The sequence below is a fragment of the Manis javanica genome, chromosome 5, assembly GCF_040802235.1.
Source record: "Manis javanica isolate MJ-LG chromosome 5, MJ_LKY, whole genome shotgun sequence".
NCBI lineage: Eukaryota > Metazoa > Chordata > Mammalia > Pholidota > Manidae > Manis > Manis javanica.
The window spans coordinates 585,894-607,183 of record NC_133160.1 but is presented as its reverse complement, the minus strand read 5'-3'; the positions used below and the strand labels follow the sequence as shown (position 1 = coordinate 607,183).

Genomic DNA, 21,290 nt, shown 5'->3' with positions numbered 1-21,290 from the left:
CCAAGCCTCCTGTCACACAAAGAACAGCCCAGAGAGTGAATCGGGACAGCGCAGAAGGCTGCCCACCCTGCCACTGCTGCAAAGACCCCTGCGGTGGGTGGGCTCTTCATCCTCCTACAGATGAGGAAACAGGCTGCATCCATCCCTCTCTGAGCTCATAGCAGGGACATTTTCCAGCAGGAACCTGTGCTGGGCAGGGGGGACCTGGTTCACAAGAATGCCTACTCCATCTCCTGGTGACCAGGACACGGTCTGAGGAAGGCCCCTCCCCCAAGGGAGAGAGGCTCCCCCCGGCTCCCCAGTGCAGAGTGCGCAGCAGGGACCCCTACAGGACGCCCCTCTGTCAGGCCCCTCCAACCCCTCTTCCTCCAACCCCCCCATCACCTCTCTTTACCCAGCTCTCTCCTCCAAGTCCTGGGCGCTGGCACTGCACATGGCCAGTGTCGGGACCCACTGGTGCCCAGTAAGCAGCAGCCAGAGCAAAGGCTACAGGGATTGCTCATTTCTCACAACTACACGGATCTATGGTCACTTTAAAATTAAAATTTTAATCTTTAAAAATTAGCTGAGGAACAAGAATAAAATAAAAGGGTGTGGGGCCATAGAGGTGGCAGGGAGAGCTGCTCTGCGCCACTCTGTGGGGGGGCTTGGGGGGCTCTTCCTCCCATCAGTTTCATCCCTTCCGCACTTCATAGGTGCCAGCCTCCCCCGCCGACCTTCATACAGCATCCCCCCACTTCCCTGTAAGTTAGAGCCCAGGGCAGGGGGAGGGGTAGGACCACCACCCACGCACACCCACTGCCTGGTCCACCCCCCTGGATCCCTGCACCAGGCCTGGACCAGAGGACAGGCCAGTGGGACCTAGCCACGGGAGCTCCTCTCAGGAGTTGGGGTTACCTGGAGAGCTGGGCATACACAGGGAAGGGAGGTCAGGGACAGACATCCTGGCAGGGTCGCACTACTGACCCCCGAGCAGGTGGAGACAGGGATGGCAAGGGCAGCCCTCCCTCCCCCATCCTCCCCAAGATGGGGCAAACACCGCAGCTGGTGTGGGAACCCAAGCTGTCTGAGAGGTCTCAGAGGTCCTGAGCCTAGCTGGGGGTCACAGGGGTGGCTGGAGGGCTCAGGACTCCTCTGAGGGACTCCCTGAGCTGCGGAGACCCCATCTGTCAGATCAGGGCCCTCGGCTTGAACCAGATGCACCCCCCCTTCCCCGTCGTCCCCCCTCTGTCCCCTTCCTCTCCGTCCCCTAGCTGCAGAGACAGGAATCAACCACCTTCCACCTCTCTCGGTTCGCCTCCTCCAAGGAGCCCCTGGGGCGCGGGCCTGGAGCACCGCGTGGGAGGCCCCTTCCGGAAGCGCTGCAGCCGCCGACCGACCCGGGGCAGGGCCCAGCGCGGAGGGCGGCAGCCTCCGTGGAGTCTCAGCGGAGCCCCACCCGGGCCTGGCCTCCCGCCCAGCGCGCTCGGTGGTTCCCAGGTCGCAGCCGGGTCACGCCCGGGGATCCTGTCCTCCCCAGACCGGGGGTCGGAGCCGGGACCCAGGACCGGCCGAGGCACCGTCTCCCTGGAGTCCGCGAGTTGAAGCGCGCGGAGGGGCGGGGTCTTCCCACATCCAGGGCAGCCCCCCCCCCACCGGGCGGGGCGTCACAGAGGCCCGCGGTTCCCACGGCAACCGAGCAACGCGGCAACCCCGCGGGAAGCTGCTCTGGGCAGGGCGCACAGTGGGCCGCTGGGCTCACCACTCCGGAAGGAGGGCAAGTAGGTGCTCAGCGAGGCTGGGCGAGGGCCTGGGGAGGGGACCAGAGGGTGGGGGTAGGTGTCAGGGAGATGGCCCCCGAGAGGTGAAGGGTGCATAAGGTCGGGGTGCAGGGGCGAAGAGAGTGTAGGTCCGGGTGGGCAGGCCAGCAGGCCGAGCAGACCCTTCCCCAGAGTTCAGAAGCAGCCCCTCTGCCATTTTCCAACTGGGAGACTGTTGACAACTGGAAAACATCCCTGACCCGGCAGCCAGAGCCAGAGGCAGGAGCTCCTCCCAGAGACCAGAGCAGGACTTGAGTCGGAAGCCCTGGGTCTCTGCTTGCCCAGGGTCTCACTTCACCCCAGATACCCTCTCTGCTGTGCCCAGGTCCTGGTCTGACTCTGCCCCAGGAATGTCAAGGCCTGGCCTTTGGGGAGGAGTCAGACTTGGGTCCCCACCTTACTGTGCCACTTAGCAGTGCAAGCTTGGGCAATTCGTTCCACCTCCCAGCTGTCTGCAGGTCATGCAACCCTAGGATTGCTGGCCCAAACTGCCATCTCCCAAGAGAAGACAACTATCCCGGCAACAGGTCTTCCTCACCATCCCAGGGCTGGGGCGGCCTGGGGTAGTGGCCGAGACTGTGGGCCCTTCTCCAGTGAGCCCCAAGCTTACAGGGCCCACCCTGTGGCCTTGTGTGCCAGCCGGGCCCCGGACTACAGCTGTGCCCTGCTGGGGTGCACAGCCCCCGCCCACTGACACCCAGAGAGAGGTAGGATCAGGTGGGGGACAGCACAGAAAGAAAGGGTGTCTGGGGTCAATGGCTGGCCTCGAACGCTGGCTTGGGAGTCAGCTTAGAAGCGTATTGGGCTCAGGCACCCCAGCTGTGAGAGGTGGTGATGGTCTTACCCCTGTGTGGGCTTCTCTTGTGGAGTCAGTGCCACCTCAGGGCACCAGACGCCCCCAGTACAGCAGGGCCAGGCAAACAGGAGCTAGTATGATGACTCCTTGGAGCTGGAGCCTGGGGTCACCCTGCTTCCCATGCCTCGTCTTTGGGGACACCTGACCTTGTGTCTGGATGAGTGCTGGCCTGTTGCTCCGCACCTGCAGGGAGGCATGGTGTCCCCAAGGGGGCCTGGTGCTGCCCAGACAGGATCACACTGACTCAACGGCCCCATTTCAGACAACAAACTGAGGCCTTTGCCAGGCCACACAGTTGGTCAGTGACTGGGTTCCTGCCCCGGCCATTCCGGTCAGCCCCAGAGCCCACTGTCTCAGCCCTGCCCTGTGTCATCACAACCAATCATCAGCAGAGTGTTTACCGTGCAGTATCCCTTTTTTCTTGATCTGCCCCCCCATCAGCCTCTTCCCAGACAAACCTGCCCTCCCCACTCAGTTCTCCCCCTGGGGAGGATAGAGTGCCCAGTGTGGGGACAGCGGGCTCGAAGTCACCCCACACACACATAAACACTGTCCCGAGTGGGCCCTTGGGCAGGTGGCAGAGGCCAGCCTACCTGCTCCAGCTCACACCCCACACTCTACCCCCACTCCCAGACCATGAACTTCCAGATGACAGGCTTGGGCCTAGACAAGATGAAGCTGGACAGTCCCCAGTCCTTCCCGGACCAGGAGAACGTGGAAGAGGTGGGGGGTCAGCAGCTACTGGAACCAGAGGCTTGGCGGACCTACGTGGAGCGCCGCCATGCTCTGCGAGAGTTCCTGACCTCCGACCTGAGCCCCCATCTGCTCAAGCGCCATCATGCCCGCATGAATCTGCTCAGGAAATGCTCCTACCACATCGAGATCCTCCCCAAGCACCTGGCCCTGGGCGACCAGAACCCACTGGCGGTGCCCAACACCGTGTTCCAGCACATCGACCCCCGGAGGTTCCAGCGCATGAAGAAACTGGGCACTGCCCAGACCAAGATCCAGCTCCTGCTGCTCGGGGACCTGCTGGAGCAGCTGGCCCAAGGCCGCGCTGAGCTGGATGCCCTGCGCGAATCGCCTGATCCACAGCCCTTCCTGTCAGGCTGGGGGCTGGTAGAGCAGCGGCTGGCAGACCTGCTGGCCATCATGGACAGCTTCTTGGCCATGATGGTACCGGGGCGCCTGCACATGAAGCACCACCTGGTGTCTGACGTCGGCTCCACCAAGATCCCACCCATCCAGCTCATGCTAAGCACCAAGATGCCCATCATGTTTGACCGCAGATTGTCGGTGGCCCACCAGGACTGGGTCAGCCTGCGCTGGTTTGTCACCATCCAGCCAGCAGGGCCGGAGCAGTTTGAGCTTCGTTTTAAGCTGCTGGACCCACAGACACAGGAGGAGTGCACACAGTGTGGCATCATCCCCGTGGCTGCCTGCACCTTCAACATCTATAACCTGCTGCCCAGCCGCTCCTACAAGTTCACCATCAGGAGAGCAGAGGGCTACACGCTGGTGTACGAGCCCTGGCGGGACAGCCTCACGCTGCAGACCGGGTCAGGGTCCCCAGAAAGGCCCACCCCCAGTCAGCTGGGTGAGCTGGGCCCATTCCCAACCACACCTTCTGAGAGATGATTTTCTAATATTTATCCACTAATTAAGAGGAGTATAAACATACAATTAAAGAAACAAACCTACTTACATTTAAAGGCAGCAGCAGCCACAAGTATTTTTTCTGACTCGGCCCAGCCCACCCATGAGCACCAGCCCCCTTTTCCAGGGGGAGCCCCAAGGTGGACCTTCCAGGACAGCCAACCCCTGAGGCAAGGAGCATCAGCCCTGGCATGGCTGCCACCACCAATGAGAACTGCTCGACGGGCTCTGCCACCTCTACCCCAGTCCCTCCCGTCTTCCCCTCTCTATCACAACCAGCCATGTGCCTGGTACACTCTGGCTGTATTTCCTTGCCTCCTAGATGGGGGTTCCCCCAGAGGATGATACCCCTGACGGCCGCAGTACTATGGCCCCAGCTTGGCTGGAGTCAGGGTGCTCAAGGCCAAGAGGACATAGTATTTGTTTCTCCTGAAAGAAGCTGAAGTTCACCTGCACCCCCATGGGTGGGTGAGGGTTCTAGGCAGGAACCTACCCGAGACACAGCCTGGTGCACAGCTACTATTCGGGTGGCCCTCCTGGCAGCCCACTGTCCCTCCCCAGCAACTCTGGGTAACCATCTTCATGTAGGTGACCAGCCCCTCATAGGGTCCTCAGCAGTCTGTCCTTGCCCTCTGGTGTGGTGATGTGACCACCAGCGAGGTCAACAGCTTGCACCCTCCCATGTACATGTCCACTTCTTGGTGGAGGTTGGCGTCTGCTGCTTGGCTGTGTCCAGGCCCAGGTTGGCGTCCGCTGCTTGGCTGTGTCCAGGCCCAGGAGGGACAGCACCTTGCGCCCTGGCTGCAGCTCAGGAGCACTGTCAGTACACCGATAACCAGCTTCCCATCACAGTCACACGCTCCTGGTGGTCACTGGGGTGGCAGGCCCTCCAGCGGGACGAGGCGTGGCCAGGGCAGGGTGATCGGAACGGAGAGCCCTCCCCCACTGAAAGAGATGGGGCTTCGCAAAAGAGGGCCTCCAAATCCGTCAGAAAGGTCCCGGCAGCCCACCCCTACCACGGACGCGTGCTCTGGGAGTGGGGGGACTCTGCCTGGCTGGGAGCGCCCGCATGCCGTTGAGGGGATGGAGTGGGACTGCCACTCCGCAGCGTCCTGTGACAGTGGGGCACTCTCTCCTGGGTGTTACACAGGGTCGTCGCCCCAAGGCTCCCAGGGCTCCGGGGCAGAGTCCTCATGCTCCTCAGAAAGGACTGGGGGTGGAAGGCCCCAGGTGGAGAAGGCTGGGGAGAAGAAAGGGGTGAGAGCCAGCCAGAGGACCGGGGGTCGGGCTTGTCTGGGTCACACCCATCCCACCAACAGGCAGTTCACCTAGGGAGGCACATGGGCACACCCACTGGGGGACTTCCTTGGTACTGATGCTCGCCCACAGCTCGCCTGCGTGGCCCCGAGCACGTTTTCTACCTCTGGCTGGGGCTCTCTCGCTGCCTGGGACACTGACACCCGTGACTTGAGCCAGCAACCCTACCTCAACGAGGCCCAGCCCCGCCAGCACCCCACAAGTGCCCCACAAGCCGCTTCTGTGCGCCCTGCTTACACCCCTTCCTCCGGGAAGCCCTCCCTGACTGCAGGCTCAAGAGATTCCCTGCTTCCTGTCTCAGGGCACCCGCTCGTCCTCTGTTCAAGCACTTTTCACCGTCATCTTTGTAAAACTTCCCCTATGCCCCCGCAGCTGCCGGCCCACCTGACTTGCTCCACCACCTCACCACAAGCACATGGGGCACACAGACCCTGGGGACCCCTTTTCCCTGTCGCGTCTCTGTGGGTGACCTCCTGACCCATCTGACATCATCTGCACTTAGGCTCTGAACAGCTGGTGCTGCGCAGGCAACGGGCCTCAGCCAAACACAAGCCAAATACTGCCGGCCCTGTTTGGCCTGGAGTGGGTGTGAGGTGACAAGGGCCCAGGAAAGTAATTTCAGACCCAGCTACACAGGATGCTGTCAAGGCTGGCAGCTTCTGGGACTTTGGGCTGTGGGGCCAGCAGCACCTGGGTCAGAGTTCAGAGGGCTGGGTGCCCCCCACAGCACCTAGACACAGTTCACCAGCCCTAAGTAGCCCATCCTCGTCCCACCGGCCCCACCCAGCTTCCCCTGCCAGGTATAGAAGGCCCTCCGCCCGATGCTGCCCTGTCCACTGTGACGTGGGCACACCAGCCCTCTCTACACTTGCTCGTCCAGCATCTGGCTACAATGGGCTCCTGCCTCTTGACCTCAACAGCCATCTTGCAACTCAAAGCAAGAGGAGCCCCCACCCCCCGCTTTTGCTCCTAATCCTCAAAACACCCAGAAGTGAGAAAATCATTCAGTAGTCTTTATAATAAAATCAATATTCAATCACTTTACACAGAGTTCAAGAAAAGATACAAAAACTGGAATGTAGAAATTTGATTCGTAGAAAACATCAGCATCAGGCCCCCTAGACACCCCACGGAGGGTCCGCTGCAAAGCCGCAGGTGGTGAGCCCCCCGGGGTTAACAGCCCGTGTGCAGCATCCCCCAGGCTAGGGGGACATCAGAATGCATGGCATCCAGGGTCAGAGCTGCCTAGGGGTGGGCTGGGGGCAAAGGTCAGGTAGCAAGGCAAGAGATTTCCAGAGAAGGCAGGACACACATGCACCTCGAGGAGGAGGCGAAGGTCCTCGACCCTGCAGAGAAAGACATACCTGGGCAGGCTGCCCCACGGCCCTGACCGGGAGCAGGTCTGAGGGCACAGGAGGGCTGCAGCAACCAGGCGGGCAAGCACAGGACAGCCCACCCAGGGGAGGCGTGGCCCCAGCCCCTACCCACACGCCCGGAGTATTGCACAACCTGGCTCCTTTGGGAAGGGCAGGTCTAGGTGAGGCTGTGGGGGCAACTGGCTCTGGTCTGCCCTTCCCCTGCCAGGGCAGGCTGCCCCTGAGGGACACAGCTGTGGGTCTGAGTTAGACCGGCAGTGGCGGCAGAGAAAAGGCCTCTCTCTCTTCCCGGGAGGCCTCTTTGCCCTGAGTTTGGGCAGGGGACCCTGGTCCAGTAAAAAAGACACTGCTTCTGGCTTATTTAAAAATAGGAACTGAAGCTAAGCTCCATGGCTGGCACCCAGGGTCAGGGGGTGGTGTCCAAAGCCAAAGAGCAGCCCCAGCAGGATTTCCTTCCTGACCCCGGAAGGTGTGGTCTGGTCCGGAGGACCTGAGACACTCCCCGGCACCGAACGTCCCAGCGAGGCAGCCCTGCAGGGAGGGTGGGGACGCCCCAGCGCTTCCTCCTTCCTCCCGAGCTGGTGCGCACAGCAGCAGGGTGGCTACTGTGCTTGGCGGGGGCGGCCTCCGCCACCCGGGCCGGCGGTGACCAGGGAGGGCTCACGGATTCCGCGGGGTGGGGCCCCCAACGGCAGCCGGGAGAGCGGGGCTGGGGCTGTTCCCGCCGTCCCGTCTTCAGGAAGGCACGGCTGGCCTCTGCCGGACCCGCACCTGGTCGGCGGGCACCAGGCTCTGCTGGGCCTCACAGAAGTCCAGGAGCCGGCGCCACAGAGGGCAGCAGCGCAGGAGGAGGTGGTCTCCTGCGAGAGGGCGGCATCGGCGGTGGCCCCCCAGCCCCCAGCCCCCAGCCCCGCCCCACCGGCCCCCAGACCAGCCGCCCAGTAGCCTAGTTTCCGGGGAGCCCCGCCCACCAAGCAGCCCCGCCCCCGGAGCCCCCGCCCCGCCGCCCCGCCCCGCCCCATGGAACCCCGCCCAGCCAAGCAGCCCTCACCGATGAGGCAGAGCCCCTCCTGGGCCCGGGTGATGGCCACGTTCACTTGGTGAGGATCCACCAGGAAGCCCAGGAACCTCTTAAGCCAACTCTTGGTCGGGCGCTGGTCCACGTCACTCTCTGGGCAGGTGCGCACGGTGCTCACCAGCACATAGTGCCACTCGCTCCCTGGTAGGGGGGGACATGGTGATTGGCCTATGCCCACCTCCTGACCCCTCGGCCCTCATGTCGCCTGGCCCAGAGCCGGCCTCACCCTGGCTCTTGGTGATGGAGCACACTGTCACTCCAGTGACACCTTCTCGCATGAGGCTCTTGCTGATCTCAGCAACCTGCGCATTGTAGGGTGTCAGGATGGCGATGTCCTTGGGGTTCACTGTCCTGCCCAGGGTCAGTTGTTTGGCAATGCGGACCTGGAGGACGAGGGTGCCTGTGAAGCCAGCTCTGTTGCCTCCCCTACCCCGGGCACTGGGCCGCCCCTGTTCCTTCAGCTCCTCTGCCTCCACCCCAGGAAGCTCTCCCCAACCAAGGGGCACCAGGGATGGTCTCCATGACACTCACCACCTCTGCCACTTCCTCCAGGTTCGCCTTGGAGTTCTCATTCCCTTCATCTGTGGACACCAGCAGGCTCTGCTCATGACCCTGCACATGGCCAAAGATGACAGGGCAGCTCTCTTTGCCAGCATGGCCTAGGACACTGGGTGGCCTCCTCAGGCCCTGCCAGGTCTTCAGCTTGTTATTGTAGAACTCCATGGAGGGGAAGGTGCAGATGCCCTCGTGCTGCAAAGCAAGGACATGAGCCAGGGACAGGCCCCTGTCCACCTGCCCTGGAGTCAAGAGCTCCTACCTGCCACCACTGTGGCCCCAGGAGAAGGCCAGAGTGGACAAAAGAGGGAGGTGAGTGGCCCAACACCGCTGGTGTCCCTACCCCCAGACCACCCTCGGGTGGAGGTGCAGAGGCTGGGATGGCCTTACCATGCGGTACTGTGTATCCAGCATGTAGGCATCCCGGTGATACCTCTCAAAGAGGGACCGGTCCAGCCCCAGGTTCTGCAGCTGCTCATTCTTGACCACAGGCCGAAGCTGCTTGTGGTCTCCAAGCAGAACCACCTGGAGGAACAGGTAGGCATTATCCCCACACCCCCAGATGCACAGGTACCCAGCCCCGCAGCCATCATTAACCCACCATGCACAGCAGAGGCCACACTCCGTGACACCTGCCTGCGGCTCCCAGCTCACCACTGGCCTCACACACCTTTTCCACCTGAGAGAAGTTCACCAGGGGGATGAGGGTCTCGGGCTCTGTGGCCATGCCCGCCTCATCAACGAGAATCTGCCGGACGTCCAGGCTCTTGAGGCTAGCCAAGGCCGCACACGAGCAGGTGCATAAAATGACACGGTGCCGGTCCACCTCAAATCTCCGTGCCTTCCCCAGGACTTTCCTGTACCTGTGCAGGGGTGTTATCTGGTCAGGCAAGGACCCCCCATGCACCAGGAGACCCTCACAGCCCCAGCCACTGACCAGCTGAGGTCCTCGCTGGAGAAGATCTCCCCTTTCTGCAGCCGGGCATCAAATGCCTTGATGTCTGGAGCATAGGGGTTGCAGGCCCCCCGGATGCGGTGGTGCAGGCTGATGCTCCTGGGAGAGAGACCTCAGTGAGGCCCTGCGCTGCTCCCCACGCAGCTCGGAGCTGTCGGGCCCCTCGCCGCCACCCAGCACAGACAGACAGACAGCCGAGAGGCTGCACCTGAGGGCCTGGTTCGGCCTCCCCTCCCGAGGGGTCTTCTTAGGGGGGCCCCTGCTGCCCGTGCCCGGCACTGGGAACTCGGTGGCCTCGGCCTGCTCGCTGTACACTCGAAGGGGCCTCAGCTCTGCCTTCCTGCTCAGGAGCAGTCCTGGGGGCAGTCATTCCATCAGTGACTGTCCCCTGGGGCCCATTATCCCCAGGCAGAGCCCACACATAGCCTACCCAGCGCACCTGCCACAACATCCACTGACTTGTTAGAGGGGCCACAGTATAAGATGCAGGGACCCCCCAGCTGCTTCTCCCTGCTGGGGGGGCCGCAGGATGGTACATGCTCCTCATTTGACTTGTGAAACCACCACACAATATGGAAGCCAACCACTGTCTTGCCAGTGCCTGCGGATGGAGTGCGGAGTGAGCCGAGGCCCACCTCCACGTCCTGGCAGCCCGCAGCGCCCCTGACACGCGCCCCACCTGGCGGGCCCTGGATGACTGTGAACCGCTTCTTCAGAGCCTCCCTGACGGCTCCGTTCTGGCTGGGGTTCAGCTTGTGGCGGCCTCCGGGGATGTTAAAGGACTGTAGCTCCAGGAACCTGCTGGGGGTCGCTGAGGAGGGCCCCCACCTACCTCTTCGGAGGGCCCTCTGGTGAGGGAGGTGGCGGGGCGGGGGGATGGGCCGGCCCAAGGCGATGCTGATGACCAGGGAGGACGCAGACTTCAGCCTTCGCACGGCTTCTTCCTTACGGCTGGGGCATAAGGCACTGAGGGTGGACGTTGGAACACCAACGGGACTGTCCTGGGGACGACCCTGCCCCATGAGCCACACGCCGCCGCCCAGCAGAGGGGGCCCAGGGACTTCTCACCCCCCAACCCCGTGCCTGTCGTTGGCCCCCATCCCGTGGAAGCCACTCACATGTCAGGAAGCTGCTTGGGCAACACCTCAATGGTGAACAGGGTGCCGGGCCTCAGCACCTCTTCCGGAACCTTCTCCATGGCCATGTGGTGAATGAGGAAGTGCACCTGCCTGGGGGCCTCCTGCTGGTCCGCCCGCCCCTCCTTCGGGTCCCTGTCCTCTGTCAGCCCATGGGCCACCCAGGTGTACGTGTCAGGGTCAATGTTCAGGGCAGGGCTGAGGTTGCTGGGCCTGCCGGCAGGCGGCCCCCCTCCATCAAGCATGGCCGGCAGCCCCTCAAGCCGGATGCAGAGGTAGCAGTGGCCAAAACTGATGTCGATGCAGTGCTCACGGAGGAAGGCTGCCTCCAGGCAGAAGGAGCCCTGCAGCTGCCCCGAGGTGGCCCGCTCCACTGCCCAGGACATGCTCACATGCTGCAGCGTGATGGAGTCATTCTCAGCAACTGCGCTGGTGGCTGACTCCAGGCAGCTGAAGGGCCCCCATGTGCAGATGTACTCCTCCACGTTGTGGCACAGGTCCCGCCCGGCCTTGGGTGTGCAGCCCAAGAAGCAGTGGCCTGGCCGCTCCATGTGTTCCAGGCAGAGGCTGAGGCCAGGTGTGACGGTCCACAGCTGCAGGGCTGGCACCAGGAACCCCCTCCGCACAGTGGCATTCAGCTGCACCTGCAGCGTGTCCCCACCACCCAGCTCCCGGGCCACCTCCACGAAGTGGCCACAACGGCTCCGCCACACCCGCCCCAGCTCCCATGGCCCAGGTCCTGTGGCACCCTGCTCCCGCACCAGGGCAGCCGCCTCTGGCCAGCGTTGCTCCTCCACCAGCTCCAGCAGCTGCTGCCACAGGGCGGCATCAATAGGCCAGACATGGGGGTTGCGTAGGGTGCCAGGCAGTGGGGGGCATGGCCCGTCTTCCCTCAACGAGTAGATGCGGCGCCGCCATGTGAGCTTTACACCCGGCCGGCTCACCAGGTCCTGGGGGTGCTCGGCCAGCTGCAGGGAGCGGTAGTGGACAGGGCAGGGGTCAGGCAGGCTCTCATGGTTGGCTGGGAAGAGCAGCTTGAAGCAGCGGGCGCCTGCCTCCATGTCCACTGTGAAGCCCAGCTTGCTGCGTGGCTGGGCCTTGAGCTGTAGAGCCAGGTGCAGGCTGCAGGCCTGGCGCTGGTAGCTCTGGGCACGTGCATGCTGGTGGCTGAAGTCCTGGCACAGCCCATCAATTTCCCTGGCAGAGTAGATGGAGCCCCCTTGGCCCAGAGCCAGCAGCATCTGCCGCTGCACCACCAAGTCCAGGTACCTGCGAATGGGTGAGGTCGCCCACGTGTACCAGTCCACCTGCAGGGAGTAGTGGCCAGCTGCCTGCTGCTCGCCCTCAGCGGAGCGTCTGAAAGCAGAGCGGCCCAGGGCCTTACGGAAGTCGAGGCTCACAGGAGCCAGTGAGGGGTGCATGTCATCCGTGGTGATGACGTCCACCAGCCAGTCCAAGTCCTGGGCACGGGCTGCAAGCTGGAGGTGCCTCCACACAGAGGCCAGGAGACAGAGCTGCGTGTTGGCGGGGCCACAGCCATGCAGGTGGTGGCGGAGGTGCAGCGACAGGGGCACCAGCTCTCCGTGCTTCCTGCACAGGGCTTCAAGCTGGTGACTGCTGGGTGCCGGCTGACACCGCAAGGGTGTGACCGTCTGGGTGGACTTGCTGCCCACCAGGAACTCGGCCACCAGGCTGTTGAACTGGATCATGTACTCCTTGACCATGACGTGGGCTGTGCGGAAGCCCAGAGCACTGTCCTCATCTGGCTGCTCGTAGTGGCAGTCGGCCTCCAGACGGCGCCGGCGGAGCACGCGGGAAAGGTGGCATGCAGCCACAAGGCAGGCATCCATGGAGTCCAGGTGGGCTGGCAGCTCAAGGCCGGCACCCGGGTGTCCCTTGATCACCTGCTCGGCCTCCTCATAGGACAGCTGGCGGTCGGAGCGGATTACAGAGGGTGCAAAGCGCAGACTCTTGACCTGGTCGCTGCTCTTCTCAACGGTGAGGAAGAGGGAGATGGCCAAGCGGTCCTGGCCTGGCAGGAGGCTGAGCACGTCCTGACAGAGGTCGGCTGGCAGCATGGGCACTGGCTCTCGGTTGGGGGCATAGAACACGGTGCCCTGCCGGCGGGCCTTGACATCCAGTGCCCCGTCCCTGGGCACAGAGGTGGCCACGTCGGCGATGTGCACAGCCACCTCATACCTGGGGCCCAGGTCCCGGACGCTGAGGGCATCGTCAAGGTTACAGGCGCCCTGGGGGTCCACGGTGAAGGTCAGGAAGCCACGGCAGTCCTCCCGACAGCCAGGTGCCCTGCTGAGCTCTGTGCTCTGCTTCTGCAGAGCCTTGGAGACCAAGGCCGGGTCTGGCGAGGGCTCCCTCAGGCCAAACTCCAGGTCCAGGATGTGGAGGCCCTGCTCCCAGGAGGTGGCCTCAGGCAGCACCTCTAGGACAATGCCCAGTGGGTAATAGAAGCGCTCCTGCCACAGGACCACGCGCACCCAGAAGAGCCGGCTGTGCCGGGCCTCGGCCGTGAGTCGCTCATACCCCACGCGCTGCATGCGGCCCTGCAGCAGGCGGTAGATGGGCACCTGCAGTGGGTCCTTCAGTTCAGCCACGAAGATCTTGGGCACAGAGCTGTCAAGGGGCGTCATGATGCGCGGATCCCACTCATCCATGCGGCACACGAATGCCAGCTGGCGGCACTTCCTCTTGAGCACACCCACCACACAGCCCTGCAGCCGCCCTGCAGGGCCACCGTTGCCACCAAGGACCTTCACCAGCACCTCGTCCCCGGTGAAGGCCATCCCACAGCGCAGGCGGCCCCTAACCTGGATGGGACCAGGACCCACGTTGTCCAGCGGGATGGCTGTCGCCCGCTCAAAGGTCTCCTGCACGAAAGCACAGCGGTGGTACAGCTCGGGCTGTGTGTGGAGCAGCCTCTGCAGCGTGGCCCACGGCAGGTTCACGTACTGCCGGGCCTGGAGTGGGGACGCAGGCCTGGCGATGGTGTCCAGCAGCCCATCCTCCCGGACAGTCACCATCACCTTCTGAGCCTCATCCAGGAGCTCCTGCAGGATAGAGTCATCAGCGTTCAGCTCCCCGTCCGAAGGCCAGAAGTCAGACTTGGAGTCCTCAGTGTCCTCGGGGTCCTCAGGCCCCCTGCTCTCTGGGGCCATCAGCCCTGCCATCGTGTTCGCAGGGGCTGTGCTCCCTGTCCCTGCTGATGCTGCGTCCCCCGACTCCGCGTGCACTGTGGCTGCCTCTCCCACTGCAGGGCACCTGGCGGCCACAGACGCTGATGCTGTGTCCCCAGCCTCTGCCTTTGGTGCAGCTGCACCCCCTGCCGCCAAGATCCTGGACAGGAACGCACACCCCTTGGCCACCGCCCCCTGTTCGACCTTCGCTGTGGCCACATGCTCTTTGGCTGGGTCCCCTGCTGCTCTCTCCTCTGGGACAGTGTCCCTTGCCACCGCGGCCACAGATCCTTCTCCTGGAAGGGCTGCAGGCTGCTGGCAGTGGGCCCAGCGCTGCCTGTGGGCCACACCCTGCTCAATTTGCTCCAGCGACAGGCCCTCGGGGCACACACTGTGGTGCTCCACGCACTCACGGATGTAGCTCTTCCAAAGTTTGCTGCAGGCCCCATAGGAGCACAGGGCTACAGCGTCGCCCACGGCAACCACCTGGGACTGGGCACGCGTCATGACGGTGTTGAGCACGCGGGCGTCAGTGAAGAACTCCAGGGCTGGCGCCCCCCGGCTCTGCAGGCTCTGGTGGTTGTGAACGGTGCTCAGCACCACCACCCGGAACTCTCGCCCTGTGAGGGGACACAGTCAGCTGGGCTGGGGGTGGCCCGCCCCGCCCTGACCCCAGCGCCGAGACCCACCTGGCAAGATCTCAAAGCTGCCCACAGACACCTGGCCCAGGTCCCTCTTCCTCAGCTCCTGCCTCAGTGCGCTCACCTGCAGACATGCAGCCAGAGCAGCAGGGCCCGTGAGGGCTCGTGAGCAGGGTGGGATGCCAGTCGGGGCACGCGGTCCCCAGAGCACAGAGGGAGTCCCCACCCTCCAACCAGGTGCCCTGGCAGGGGTAGGGAAGAAGGCTGTCCCAGACATCCATGGCTCACCTGCGCACCGTGGGACACGGCACAAATATGCCTCTGCTCCCGGGTGCCCCAGCAGCGGGGCCAGGTTTCATAGACCTCTTGCACCTTCTCGACAACCTGGACGATCTCTGCCGTGTTGAGCCAGGACGTCATTGACATGTCGCGCTCGGGTTTGCCTGCCACGTGGCAGAACATGAGTGGGTAGTGCCGGGGGTGGCGAGGCACCTTGCCGCTGGCATGGATGGGGTTGCCCTTGGCCACATAGAAGTGGCGCGAGATGAAGCCTATGATGGCCGCGGTGCTGCGGTAGTTCTCGTGGAAGACGATGCGGCTGCGCCGGGCGGCCTCGTGCGGCTGCTGCTGGTAGTGCTGGAACATGCGGTGCAGTAGCGTGTGCCCGGCCGCCTGCGCCCTGGCCACGCTGAAGAGGCGGGGCGTGACCTGCATGTGGTCGCCCGCCAGCACCACGCGGGTGCTGGGCGAGGCGTAGCGCAGCGGGGTCAGCGCCTCGCACTCCAGCATCTGGGCAGCCTCGTCCACCAGGATGTGTGAGAAGAAGCCGGCGGGCACCCTGAGCTCGCGGGCCTGGGAGGTGGTGGTGACCACGACGCGGTGCTGCTCCAGCTCGGCCCGTGTCGGCGGGCGGAAGGCGCGGCGGTCCGCGGTCAGGCAGCAGTACTGCAGCGTGGTGGCGTCTGTCTGGCTGGGTGGGCGGTCTGTGTACATTACTCGGAGCGGAGCAGCCTCAGGGTGGCCGCTGCTGACGTAGCCATGGAAATGCTCCTCGATGTAGATGTCGGCTGCACTGATGGGAAAAGGGCGCATGGGGCACCAGCAGCTGTCTGCTAAAGCACCTACTGTGTGCCCAGCCCTGCAGGGATGCCAGGAATTCAAATGAGGCAGACGACCCACATCCTGCCCAACGAGGCTTAAGTGTCAGTGGGGGAATAGACACAGAGAAACAAGGGGAGGTCACCAGCCTGGGCAGGGTGTCTGGGGAAGTCAGGGGGGGCTCCTTGGAGGAGGCGAGGGATCGGGCCATGTGGTGAGGCAGACGAGGACACAGCAAGGCCGTGCCCAGGGCAGCAGGGGGATGGGGTGCGGGGGCTTGAGCTGGCTCCCAGTTGGCTGTCAGCAGGCAAGCATCAAGATCTGGAGCCCGTTCTCAGGAGCTCACTAGAGGGTCAGAGAGGCCGCCAGGGCCTCGCCCCACTGCCCTCAGATACCCAGGTACAGCACATCCTGGGGACATGCCAGAGCCACGGGTGTCTCCGCAGAGACCCGCCTGGCCTGGGATCCCCAGACCAGCCAGCAGTCAGCCGCCTAGTCAGAGACATGGAGCCTGTGCCTGAGAGGCAGGCAGTGCAGATAAACAAGAAACCGCCAAAGGGGAACCTCACGGTTATCACAGCCACAGCTGAGCACCCCCAGCAGAAGTGCCGTGCAGGCTAAGCCACACCCCCACCCAAGACTGTCTCCCTGGTCCGGGGCCTCTGTGGAGGCACCCACAGCCCCTCACCCAAACAGCAGAACCTGAACCACAGGGCGCCCCACACCAGGCCTAAAGCACAGATGCCCCTGTCCCTTTCAACCCAGGACTGACCAGCCATCTGGAGGATCAGCGTGCCAGAGCCAGAGGCGGTGAGCCCAGCCAGTCCCCACTCCGCCACTCTGGAGCCAGCCACCTAGGCCTCCAGCGAACCTGGGGACCAGCCCAGCCCAGTGCTGGGTGCCCTTCCTCTCCTGGGGTGACCCCGGCCCAGGGGTGTGCCCGGCCCAGGAAGCAGGGGTGCGCTAACCTGTTGGTGTGCGTACAGATGAGCACCTTGGTGTGGGGCTGCCGGATGACCTCCAGGGAGGCCATGGCCAGCGTGTAGGTCTTGCCTGTGCCAAAGGGGCCGTAGATGAGCAGTGGGGCCACGGGCTGTGCGCCCCCAGGGCTGCTGCCCATGATGAAGGCCACGGCCAGCTTCTGCTTGGGGTTGCCGTGCAGTGTGGGCAGGGTGGGCTGAGGGCGGGGCAGGGCACAGGCCTGCAGGTCGGGCACCACCAGGCGCTCCTCGGGCAGTGCATCTACTGCCTGGTGCCAGAAGCGGAAGGTCAGCGGGTTGATCTGGAACTGCACCTCCAGGACTGGGCTGGTCTCGGACTGCAGCCCCAGGGCTGAGCAGCAGTGAGCAGGCAGCTGCAGCCAGAACTTCTCCTCTGAGCTGGCCCGTGTCTCCAGCCGCACCTCGAACACCGTGTTGTCAGGTGCGGGCACAGGGGCCACGAGGGCTGTGCTGACCGCCCGGCTCAGCAGAAAGCCCTGGTCCGTGTCTGGTGTCATGGAGGAGGGGATGCAGACCTCAGCGTAGAGGCCTCCCGGCAGCGGGAAGAGCATGCCCAGGGCTGGCGTCTGGACTGCTGTCTTCAGGGATACCGGGCCCCGGAGGTTCAGTCTGTTGGAGAGTACACGGGTCAGCTGAGCAGGGCCACAGCTCTGCAGCCCCTGCCCACTCACTGGCCCCTCACCTGGCCACCAGCTGTTGCTGGACAGCCTCCTCCTCATAGAGAAACTGGTGCATCCTCTGCCGGTAGTTGGTACGGGAGATGGGACAGGGTGCCAGGCCACCACGCCTGAACTCTAGGGCCAGGGTGGGCACCTTGTACTTGGCCATCAGGGCTGCCTGCTCAGGTGTCAGCTCCACATCAGGCACCACATGGCGGTTGCCGGTGTTCCAGAGCTCCAGCTCCTCGGTGTGGCTGGGTGCTGCCCGCCCACTGAGCCCCAGGCAGGGCGCCTGGCCCAGCTGCAGCTCAAGCTTCCGCAACAAGGCTGGCCGGCGGCCAAAGTCGAAGACCACCCATTGCTCGAAGGTGCCAAAGGAGGTACTTTGCACGTGTACCCCCACCCGGAACACAGCGGGGCAATCGGGCACACGGAAGCGCTCTCCCTGTGCATAGAGCTGGCCCAGCGGGAGGCAGGGCGCCACCAGCGAGAAGTCCGCTCCTGGCTCCTGCTTGAGCAGGGCCACATGTAGCAGGGGCTCCTGGGGGAGAAGCTGGATGGTGAGGTGGCCCCTGAACCCTGTGCCACCTATCAGGGCCCACGCTGGTACTCCTTTGCTTCCCGGCTGTGACCCCAGCCGCGTGGTCACCCTCTCTGCACCTCAGGTTCCCCTCTGCACAGTGGGGTCACAGAGCCTGCCCGCACAGCCCCTGTGGACATTGAGCGAGGTGACAGTGCAGCATGGGACACTGGGGGCATGTGGTGGCGACCAGCTTCGTCCTCACTCTCTGTGCCAGACACCCCAAAATAGCCCCACAGGGCTGGGCACAAGAGAGTGGGGGCTTGCCCCAGATACATGACATGGGTGAGAGGCTGAGCAGGCCAGTGGCTTGACTCCAGACCCCAGCCAGCTCAGGGCTGTGCTGACCCCTCACCTCACCTCGGAATGGATGGTGAACGTCCAGCTGTGCTGAGTTCTCTTCTTCTGGGTCTGGTGCAGAAGGGGCTGGCCACAGGACACAGACACGCCATTGACAGCCTCAGCCAGCTGCAGGGGGAGGCCTGGCTGTTAGCGGGGCAGCCCGGGCCCCACCCCCACCCTGGCCCACTCACGCAGCCCCCACTTACCACCAGGACCTCACTGCTACTGCGCTGGTACTCGGCCAGCAGCCTCGCCTGGTAGGGCACCAGCCCCTCCCTCCAGGCCGCCTGCTCCCACAGCTCTGTGTTCCGTGCCCGCTGGACCCACTCCTGCAGCTCAGCTTCCGAATGGGCCTTGGTGCACACATCCCCATACTCACAGAGCGCAGGCCTGCAGGAGGGGGGCCAATAGGCCACACGGGGTGAGACCCCTCAGCCCAAACTGACATGGGTCAGGGGGGCAGGACAGAGTCCAGGCAGGGGGCACAGGGAGGGGAACAGGGGCCTCTGTCCTGTCCACTATGGTGCCCATGAGATGAGGCCTGGCCTCAGTGGACCTCCCTTACCACCCCTCCGAGTATGACAAGGTGCCTGCTGGTCACACAGTGGGGATAGGGATCCCCAGGTTCCAGCCGAAGGTGGGTTCATCCCACACCCACTGTCCTCACCTGGGACAGAGCTCGAATGTGGACAGCCCCGTGGGTGGGCTGCGGTGCTTCCACAGCACGACCTGGTCCAAGGCCACCATCTGCATATGCTCCAGGGATGAGCAGTGGTTCTCAAAGGCCTCCTGGGAGTGGCAGGTAACCAGGCAGGCGTGGCAGTATAGCTGCACTCCAGGGAGCTGGCCGCAGGGGGCTGTGTGCCCAGCCCCCTGGGGAGCAGGGGGTGTGAGCAGGTCCCCCCGCTGGAGCCCACTCAGCTGCTCAGCCTCCCACACGGCCATCTCCACCGCACTGTGTGCATAGTGGCAGCGGGATGCCCCGTGTCGGCACGGCCGCCCACGTCCCAGGAACTTGCAGTAAGCCAGCGGCTGGCCATACTGAGGGTGCAGCCGCACCTCCACGACCTGCTGCTTGTGGTGCCCCTCCGTGCTCACGTGGGTCAGGAGTGAGGGGCAGGCTCCGTGCTTGGGGCACCGTCCCTGGGGGTCCACGGGGCAGAGGTGCGGGGGACAGTGCCGGAAGCAGTGGGAACAGAGCAGCTGGAAGTGGCCGCCAAACTCCGCACGGATGGCGTCCGCGGGGCCGCGCGGCTCGCCCTGGGCCCTGCCACCCTGCACGGCGGCCTTCAGCCACAGCCGGCCCACGCCATGCTGGCGCTCGAAGGTCCAGACAAGCGCCTCCTCGGGGCTCCAGGCAAAGGTACACCGGTTGTGGTGCCGCCGGCAGCCCAGCCCCGGGCTGTAGTAACGGCAGACCTGGTAACGCGCGGGCCGCGGGAAGCTGGGCCGGTGGGCCACCTCGTGCCAGTCCCCACTCTGGGTGGTGCGCTTGAGGCGCGCCAGCAGGATCTCGTGGGCGCAGCTGTGCTCCACTGCACGCAGGAGGCAGGTGCTCTCGTTGATTCGCTGGGTGCAGCGGGAGCAGCCCAAGCGCAGGTCCACCCGGGCGCACAGCTGGGCCAGGAGCTGCTCAGTGGCCATGGGGCTGCTGGGCGGTGGGCCGGACCCTGGGGACACCATGTCTGCTGCTGGCCTGGCTCTGCCGGGTGGCATCTGAGGCTCAGGGCTCGGCTGTCCGCTGGGGCTGTTCACCCACGAGGCTTGTCTGGGGAGGAGGGAGGACGGAGGGCCGTGAGGCCCTCGGGTGGGGGTGGGGTACTCGCCGACGCACGGCCCCTCCTCAAGCAAGAGGCCAAGGAGGGGGTCATCAGGTCCTAGGGGGTCAGGCCCCACTAACCTTGACCAGCCAAGACCCCTCCCCTCTGAAGGGTCTCTGGCCCTGCTCAAAAGGACCTATGAGGGCCGGGCAGAAGCCCTGGGGACCCCTGGGCTCCCGAAGCCCTCCAAAGGCTCCGAGCTCCTGGTCTGCTGACCTGTCTAAAGACACAGCCCCTCTCTGTGAGATGGCAGCTGGCCCCTGGGAACGGTGCACCCCACGGCCGTCTGGGGGAGGCCAAGAAGACAGCAAGGGGTCGGGGGAACCTTGCAGAAGCTGGCCCTGCACGGCCCACCGCAGGAGCTGCAGAGCTTGGGAGGAAAAGGGGACGCCCCGGGGAACCCCCGCCCAGCGGGGGCTGGAGAGGGGAACCGCTCCTGCAGACGCAGACCGGTGGGTCCCAAGGGGGCTGGAGGGAGAACGTGGGGGCTCCCAGCAGGGATGCTCTAATGGGATGCCGTGCAGCGTCAGCCCCCAGCCGCACACTCCAAAGAGTGAAACTTGAGTCCACGTCCAGGAGGGACCTGGACCCCAAAGCGGGTGGGCCTTCGGAACCGGCAGCCGAGCGCCAGGACGAGAAGACAGGTTTCGCGACTAAGGGTCCAGGGGTCCAGGGGCCGCCAGCCGCCCACCCCGCGCCCCGAGGCGGCAGCCGCCACCCACCCGCCGCTGAATCCGCTCCCCGCACCCTGGACCACCGGCCCGCGCCGCGCGGCGGCCCTGCGGGACGCCGCCCCCCGCCCCGGCCGCGGGGGTCCCGGGAGGCCCGGCCCGGAGCTGCCCGCGCGCGGCGAGACCCCGCCGCCCGCGCTCACCCGCAGCTGGTCCGCCGCGCCCCGCCCGCGCCGGCGATCACTTTCGATTCTGCCCCGGGGTGACTCAAGCCTCTGACGCCCGAGCGCGGAAATTACCTCACTGCCCCCCCGCCCCGCCCCCGCCCCCGGCGCCGCCCCCAGTGGCAGCTCCTCCCGCCCCGGAGCGCCCGCGACCACTGCCCCGCGCGGGATTCGAACCCACCACGCCGCTGGCAGCCTCCGTGCAGACCCGGCGGGCCGCTGCCGGCGAGGGCGAGACAGCGGGAGGCCAGAGGAAGGTGGCAGGTGCCCCTGCAGGGCCGGTGGGGGTGGCTGCGGTGCCCTTTCCCCTAGAGTAGGGCACCAGCAGGACAGCA

General features: G+C 64.7%; 2 protein-coding genes across 14 annotated transcripts; one reads left to right on the top strand and one right to left on the bottom strand.

The window, feature by feature from the left end:
- Window positions 1-558: 558 nt before the first annotated feature.
- On the top strand, window positions 559-4,367 carry FNDC11 (fibronectin type III domain containing 11). 3 transcript variants are annotated; one of them, XM_037006526.2, is made up of 2 exons: window positions 559-1,760; window positions 3,289-4,367. In XM_037006526.2, exon 2 carries the CDS (start codon window positions 3,292-3,294, stop codon window positions 4,291-4,293), a length of 1,002 nt encoding a protein of 333 aa, XP_036862421.2. In that variant the 5' UTR covers window positions 559-1,760; window positions 3,289-3,291; the 3' UTR covers window positions 4,294-4,367. The 3 variants fall into 3 exon arrangements, with proteins under 3 accessions (XP_036862421.2, XP_073092452.1, XP_073092451.1); XM_073236351.1 differs by lacking the exon at window positions 559-1,760 and adding an exon at window positions 1,829-2,326; XM_073236350.1 differs by lacking the exon at window positions 559-1,760 and adding an exon at window positions 2,355-2,506.
- Window positions 4,291-21,010, bottom strand: HELZ2 (helicase with zinc finger 2). 11 transcript variants are annotated; one of them, XM_037006516.2, is made up of 20 exons: window positions 20,935-20,991; window positions 20,277-20,346; window positions 18,908-20,008; window positions 18,447-18,630; window positions 18,259-18,366; window positions 17,342-17,859; window positions 16,627-17,268; window positions 14,849-15,632; window positions 14,609-14,684; window positions 10,711-14,539; window positions 10,272-10,558; window positions 10,032-10,193; window positions 9,801-9,948; window positions 9,575-9,691; window positions 9,308-9,500; window positions 9,028-9,162; window positions 8,614-8,832; window positions 8,309-8,465; window positions 8,056-8,223; window positions 6,621-7,864 (listed from the first exon to the last, which is right to left on the bottom strand). In XM_037006516.2, the coding sequence occupies exons 3-20, from the start codon at window positions 19,954-19,956 to the stop codon at window positions 7,740-7,742; spliced, it is 8,901 nt and encodes a 2,966-aa protein (XP_036862411.2). In that variant the 5' UTR covers window positions 19,957-20,008; window positions 20,277-20,346; window positions 20,935-20,991; the 3' UTR covers window positions 6,621-7,739. The 11 variants fall into 11 exon arrangements, with proteins under 11 accessions (XP_036862417.2, XP_036862411.2, XP_036862413.2 ...); XM_037006518.2 differs by lacking the exon at window positions 20,935-20,991 and adding an exon at window positions 20,783-20,903; XM_037006522.2 differs by lacking the exons at window positions 6,621-7,864; window positions 20,935-20,991 and adding an exon at window positions 4,291-5,551 and having other exon boundaries at window positions 20,277-20,776.
- Between the last annotated feature and the right edge of the window lie 280 nt (window positions 21,011-21,290).